Source organism: Rhodamnia argentea, chromosome 8, assembly GCF_020921035.1.
Source record: "Rhodamnia argentea isolate NSW1041297 chromosome 8, ASM2092103v1, whole genome shotgun sequence".
Taxonomy (NCBI): Eukaryota; Viridiplantae; Streptophyta; class Magnoliopsida; order Myrtales; family Myrtaceae; genus Rhodamnia; species Rhodamnia argentea.
This window is the reverse complement of record NC_063157.1, coordinates 13,002,589-13,010,183: the sequence shown is the minus strand read 5'-3', so window position 1 is coordinate 13,010,183 and position 7,595 is coordinate 13,002,589. Positions and strand designations below refer to the sequence as shown.

The 7,595-nt window shown below is 43.7% G+C and overlaps 1 protein-coding gene across 1 annotated transcript; it reads left to right on the top strand.

Moving 5' to 3' along the window:
* Positions 1 to 3,701: 3,701 nt before the first annotated feature.
* Positions 3,702 to 6,609, top strand: LOC115727755 (receptor-like protein kinase FERONIA). The gene has a single exon (XM_048284293.1). The coding sequence runs from the start codon at positions 3,880 to 3,882 to the stop codon at positions 6,607 to 6,609; it is 2,730 nt and encodes a 909-aa protein (XP_048140250.1). The 5' UTR covers positions 3,702 to 3,879.
* Positions 6,610 to 7,595: the final 986 nt, after the last annotated feature.

The window sequence follows — 7,595 nt, the reverse complement described above, 5'->3', positions numbered from 1 at the left end:
AGGAGTCACGAAGCCGTACGGTTTCGTCGATGAAGGATTACGAACCGAAGCAACTCTTTTTGAACTAACATGTTCGTTAAAAGAAAAATTTTCGAACAAACATATCCGTGCGGACAAGAAAAAATGTCCAGAAATTTCCAGAGATGTCTGTCCAAATTGTGTCAATTCAATTTAAAAAGAATAGAATAAAATAAAACTGATGGGCTAAAAGAACAAGCTAGGCCTAGGCCCGAGCTCGGGCCGGCGGGCGATGGCGTGCGCGCGTATAGCCCAACCCAGCTTTGTGTAGGTCATCTCTCGTCCACAAAAGTGGGGTGCTCCTTGGGATCCAAACCCATTTGTGAGGTTCCAATATATAAACCCATCTTCCACCTCTATGCTATCCAATGTGAGACTCCTCCATCCACACTTCTTATTCACTTTCTATGGGATTTGCACACCAAAATCCCAACAACTTTTTGGGAATGAAATTATTTTCTCGCCTTGCAAATCAGCCACAAAATCACAACGGGGGTAGACCTTTCGGCTAAGGCACAAATTTCCAGTAATTTAGCAATCAGTCATCCTATTTTTGTTAGGCCTTGGCTCAATATGTTCATGTTCAAAATAGGGTAAGTCCAAAGCCGCCTTGGTCCAAAGTCTTAAGGTGATTTGTTATAATAATGAACAAACCATCGTAAATATGGGATTTTTTTTTAATTATGACTATGTACAAAGAGTTGCGAATGTCGTAACGAAAAGCAAAGCATCATAAATCTGGAATTTTTTTTTTCTGTCGAAAGTGTTTACGCCATCACATTGTAACTGAGAAACAAACGTTACAACTTCCAGAAAAATATTTTCATAATCTTTCAGCATTTAGTTCATGAAAAATAAACAAGTTAAAGGAAAAAATTTTCCGTCATCTTTTCTCTCTTTACTCTTTCACATTAATTTTATTTTTAATTATTTTAAAAAATTATAAAATTTTAATAATTTTATAAAAATTCCCAAAATTTAAATTGTTTAATTATTTTAATAGTTTATTTTTCTTTTCTTTCTTTTCTTTTCCTTATTTTTTCTTTCTTTCTTCCTTCTTACATCGGTCATTGGCCACGGCGACGGCCAATGACTTGCCACAAGAGAGGATGGGCCTTGCTAGAGAAAGGCGATGCCAAGGCCTCGCCAAGTCGGCGGGGCTCGAGCTTAAATCTAACAAGGTCGGGCCTCTTCATATCGACAAGGCCCGACATTCCACCTCACATGGGGCCGATCATCACCTATCACCGTGGCTGGCAACCGGCCATAGAAGAATGAAAAAAAAAAAAGAATATAAAAAATAAAATAAAAACAATTAAAATAATTTAAAGGAAAAGAAAATATAAAATAAAATAAAAAATTTATTAAACTGAGTGTAAGGAGAAAAATCAAATCGATTTTTTCATACCAAACTGTGGAAAATCTTTTCTAGTTCAACTTCATATTTTAGCTAAACATAGGAAACTGTCGTCATTTTTCTGAAAAATGACTTACTTGAAAATATTTTTAAAAAATGTGTCATTTTTTGCTAAACAAACGAAGCATAGTATATTTATAATTTTTTTAAGGGCGTTAATACCACAAAAAACTCCAAAGTGATAAGCCAGTTACAAATTTATCCCAAACTATTTTTTTGACCGCCTTAAACCTAAGCCGATACCCTTTGACAAATTTATTCCAAACTAGTATGTCTATGATAAATTTAACCTCGGTTAGATTTCATTCAATTTCATCGTCAAAATGCTGAGTTGGATGACACGTGACGATTGCCGAATATACATACTTGGAGTTTTTACACACTATTTGCCATAGGTGTATCAATTTGGATTTTTTGGTGGTATTAATCCAATTTAACAAAAAATAACAAAAGGAAAACTTGTCACATGTGTACCAGTTTAGAGTTTTTTATGGTCAAAATAATTAATTTTCGGTTAGTTTATCACAAATGTATCGGTTTGGATTTTTTTATGATTGAAAAAATAGTTTGAGATAAATTTGTCATAGGTGTATTAGTTTAGGGATTTTTGTTGTAAAAAAAAAAGGTTGGGGTGAATTTGTCATAAAAGTATCGGTTTGGAGCTTTTCTTGGTATTAACCTTTTTTTTTTAAATTCCAACGGCTTACAAAAGTTTACGATGTACCCGTATTTAATTACGATAATTGACAAAGTGTTACGGCATCGCGTCGTGACTAGTGCAAAATATCATTGGTTTGGAAGGTTGTTGTAAAAGAGAAGAAATTGTCGTAAATTTAGAATTTCTTTAATTACAATGATTTAGAAAGATTTACGATGTTGTAATAAGAGAAAAACATCCTAGAATAGAATTTTTTTTCAATTACCACTATTTCACTTACGACAAAACGTCATAATTTTGTAAATATTGTTTTTATTTACAACGCTTTGTGAAGGTTTTTTCTTCTTCTTTTTTCCATCAGACAAAGCTTTGTAACCATGAACAGAATGTTGCAATTCTCAAACTTTTTAAGTTACAACAGTTTTCAAATATTTGGACATTCCATGACGAAGAAGAACTTAACGTTGTAAATTTAAATCCTTTCAAACTACGACGGCTTATCAAGATTTGCAACAACCCTAGTAATTAAGAATATAACCCCATAAAGCTTTATTAAATTCGATTTATACTGTGCCATGACGTCAATATTCTAGGGGGTTGGCGCCCCTTTGCTAGTTTTTAAAGCATTGTAAACTTCACGGATGTCAATATTCTCATGGATCGGAAGTCCGACCTTGCGTGAAATTTGGCGACCCACGACAACCGACTCATTCGACAATCGGAGTCCTTTCATCTCAATCTGACGGAAGACATTCGCAAGGGTACAGTATAACGTCAAACAACCTTAGAAGTCCCTGGCTAGGCGGTAGTGGATTTATCGGGTGCGTGATAAACCAAATGCATTGTAACCTGCGCAGCTTGTTTTGATGGAGTAAGAGGCTGCCAAGTACGAGAAGCTTATAGTAGTACCGTACAAGCAAGGAGTAACCAAAAAGATTCGATCGGATCGGGAATCATTCAAATCGGATCCAATCAGCGGATTCGGTCCGGTTCTCGGGGGCACCGGTTTGATTCTCGGTTCCATAAAATTGAAACGACTAATTATTGATTCGGTTTCCTGTTCGGGGGTGGAACAGGCTACGCGGACTGGACCTACTTTTTTTTTAATTTTAATTTTTTTTCCTTGAAATTTTTAAAGAACTTATTTAAACTCTAAAATTATTAGAGATACTTTCACATATTTAAAATGTGAATATATGTTTCAAGCATATGCAGCCGATTCAAGGCACCTTCGATCCCATCCCTCAGTTCTAAAACCTGAAAACCGATCCCTTCGATCGATTTCCGATTCCAGGGTGGGGCTCAACCAGCTTGGGATAGATGACCCCTAGTTCAAGCTACGAGGCTGCTAAATATTGGAAGCTTATAGCAGTCCCGTCCAACCCTTTGAACGAATCAAACTGCAAAGACTTGCTACTACTACTACTGCAAATCAATTTCCATGTGGTATTTTCGTGACTTCGTATTCGGATTTGAAAGATGACAAAAGTTGAAAATGCGGAAGTGATGGTCGTGGTGGTCCCCTAAAGGGAGAGCATTATTGCATGATGGACCCGGCGGTCGTACCACTGACCCGACCTTTCTAAGCGCACTCGAAAGAGTCCAAATCCCCATAATTTACTCGTTTTCTCATCTCATTGCAGATATTAAGCGACGACTTTGGTCTTCCACTAATCTCGTCACTAGTCCTGTCCTTCTCTTCCCCGCTCCTTCCCAATTTCCTAATTGATTAAAACTGGTTCATCTCCTTGTGATGTGAACTTCTTCTGATCGATTCCACTGCGACATGAAGAACATGAAACCCCCACTTCTATTATTCATCTCCGTCTCCGTCTCCCTCGCAGCACTTGTGGTCTCGGTCACCGGCGACAACGTCGGCGCTTACCGGCCGACCGACGACATCGCCGTCAACTGCGGGTTCTCCGGCATCTCCACCACGGACGACAACCGGACTTGGATCGGAGATGCCGACAGCAGTTCGAACTACTCTCCAATTGAGAAGACTCGCTCCTCTGTCATTGCAAGCGCAAACAGCCCGTCTCCCTCCGTCCCATACGACACCGCTCGCCTCTCCCGCTCCGAGTTCGCCTACACCTTCCACGTCACCGCGGGGCCCAAATTCGTCCGCCTCCACTTCTTCCCTTCCGATTACCTCGACTTCCGCCGCGCCGATTCTTTCTTCTCGGTCAGGGCCGCCGGCTACACCCTGCTCCACAACTTCAGGGCTCACCTCTTTGCTGATTACACCAGCTCCGCGAGCTTCTCTAAAGAGTTCTGCTTAACTGTCGGAGACGACCAGATATTGAACATAACGTTCATGCCCACTCCTGGTGATTCAGACAACTATGCTTTCGTGAATGGAATCGAGGTCGTCTCCATGCCCGAAAGCCTTTACTACAACACGGTCATCGACTTAAAAGAGGGAATCAAGTTGGCAGGTCAGGAGGCGCCATACACCTTCGATGCCACCGATGCACTCGAAGCGGTGAAGCGCTTGAACGTCGGAGGACAGTTTATCGGTCCAGCCGGTGACACGGGAATGTACAGGACCTGGGACGCAGATGACGTCTACGTGACTTCTTCGTACATCGGAGTTTTACCAGTTAACACGACTATCCAACTCATTTATAGTGACCGAGTGCCAAATTACATGGCTCCGGACAACGTATACATGACGGCGAGGACTATGGGAACGAACAAGAGCATCAATCTGAGCTACAACCTCACGTGGTCCGTCGAGGTGGACGCAAACTTCTACTACTTGGTTCGGTTGCACTTTTGCGAGTTCCAGATAGAAGTAAATAAGCCCTCAGATAGGCTTTTCGAGATTTTCATAAATTCGCAAAAGGTCGAGAATCGCGCGGATGTCATTAGCTGGAGCGGGAAGGGCAGGCCCGTTTATAGAGATTATGCAGTACACATGCACGGCGGCCACAAGAAAAGAACCAACCTCTCGGTCGCGCTGGGGGCGCTTCGGGAAGGTTATGCTGTTTATTCTGATGCCATATTGAATGGCCTCGAGATATTCAAGATCAACGATCCAGGTAGGAATCTCGCTGGATTGAACCCAGATCTAGTCCCAGGTAATCAGCCGGTGCTTCCGCTGCCGGACAAACCGTCGTCGTCGAACCACGGCAAGACGGCGAAGATCGCCATCATTGCCGGCGTAGCTTCTGGCTTCGCCGTGCTCTCTCTCCTGGCTTTCTTCCTTTATCGACAACGAAACGGAGCCAGGGATTCGGCCTCGAGCAAGTTGGCGAAGACCCAGGGGTCATCCCTGCCGTCGGACCTGTGCCGCCACTTCTCGCTGGCCGAGATCAGAGTGGCCACGAACAACTTCGATGAGGTGTTTATCATTGGCATGGGCGGGTTTGGCAACGTGTACAAGGGCTACGTCGACGGCGGGGCCACCCAAGTGGCGATCAAGCGCCTGAACCCGCGGTCGCAGCAGGGCCTCCACGAGTTCATGACCGAGATCGAGATGCTCTCGCAGCTCCGGCATCTCCACCTGGTCTCCCTGATCGGTTTCTGCAACGACGCGGGAGAGATGATCCTAGTCTACGACTACATGGCGCGCGGGACCCTCCGCGACCATCTCTACAACACAGACAATCCTCCACTGCCCTGGAAGCAGCGGCTTGAGATTTGCACGGGCGCCGCCCGTGGGCTGCACTACCTCCACACCGGTGCCAAGCACACCATCATACACCGCGACATGAAGACCACCAACATCCTGCTTGACGAGAAGTGGGTCGCCAAGGTGTCGGACTTCGGGCTCTCGAGGGTCGGGCCCACGTCTGTCTCCAAAGCCCACGTCAGTACGGTCGTGAAGGGCACCTTCGGGTACCTAGACCCGGAGTACTACAGGCGCCAGCAGCTGACTGACAAGTCCGACGTGTACTCCTTCGGGGTGGTGCTGTTCGAGGTGCTGTGCGCGAGGCCGGCGGTGAACCGGACGACCCAGAAGAAGCAGATCAGCCTGGCCGACTGGGCCCAGAGCTGCTGCAAGAGCGGGGCCGTCGACAAGATGGTGGACCCGCACCTGAAGGGGGCGATCGCCCCCGAGTGCCTCAATAAGTTCTGCGAGATCGCCATGAGCTGCTTGCAGGACGAAGGAACCAAGAGGCCCTCCGTGAGCGACGTTGTGTGGGGCCTCGAGTTCGCTCTGCAGCTACAAGTGAGCTCGGAGAAGGAGGTGATAACAGATGATGTGGGTGCCTCCGTGCACAACAGCGACGACGGTGACGATGAGGAGGCTCCGATTGGAGGCCACCAAATGGACTGCACCGATGAGCTGTTCAGCGCTAGCCATAGTGGAAGTGGGAAGAGCAGAGGAGGGGCCGCCATGACAACGACCAGCAATGATGATGTTTATGGGGAGAGCACGACTAGTTATGATTCAGACAAGTTGCTGTCTGGGGCTGTCTTCTCGGAGATTATGAATCCCAAAGCTGGTCATCAGGAATGTAACTCAAATTTTGATGAAAGTCAGATAAAGTCCCATAGTTTCGGGTGATGAATGAGGAATATCAAGTGATTTCCAGTGTTGTAGTCCTGTAATCACGCTTGCAGCAAGACAAGTCCACCTACGAGTGTTCTCCATTCTAGGAGAATTGTCGCTCCAAGAATTACCATTCAACAGACGGAAATGGCGGTCTATCAGCCGAGGGATCTTACCACTTCGACGAAAGCCCGGTCTTCGTCTTAATTTTTCTTTTTCGGTGGAGAACATAGATATGACATGACAAAAAGGATAATCGAGTTTCAGATATTGTAATTCAGTGGTTTTTCTCATTTAACCAATGCTCGAGGAAGAGTTGCAGGTGAGAGAACCCCCTGGAACTCTTAGGGCAACTTTTTACCAAAACTAGACGGATGAATTCAAACTTCAAAAAGATCTTTCAAACAGATAAAGAAAAATTGGACTTATGCAAAACATAATTCTAAAGAATTTATGAAAAGTTCACAATGTATGGAGCACTGGGAAGAAAACAAAGATGAAACATAATCTAGTTGTTAGTCTACAAAGAAAGGACAGACGACCCAATTTTGAGAAACCAACTACATTGCTGCCGTAAGAGTTTGTCGATGATATGTGCTAAAGCAACCATGTAATAGTTACATGTTAGACATTTCAGTTGTAATTTCAATTTCTTATTTAATTAATGGAAAAGATGTATTTATTCATTTGTCCAAGTATTTAAATATATGAATAAATTCCATAAGATCGCTTGTGACCGAACCTATTCTTGAGATGTTGAGAATATGTGTGATGGGTTCACAGTTAGACCGAATCTTTAAGCTATTCCCGGTCGATGGATTATTGAATGAATATCAATATCCTGTTGAGATCGGTATGTTTTTAACTTCACCATTAATTATTAGATACTTAAGGGAATAACGAGTCACAAGTCATTGGGTATTGCGATGCCCGAGTTAGAATACATGTGCTTGTACCGGACAAGTTCACTAAACGTGGCAGGCTTTGAATGGTTAGCAACA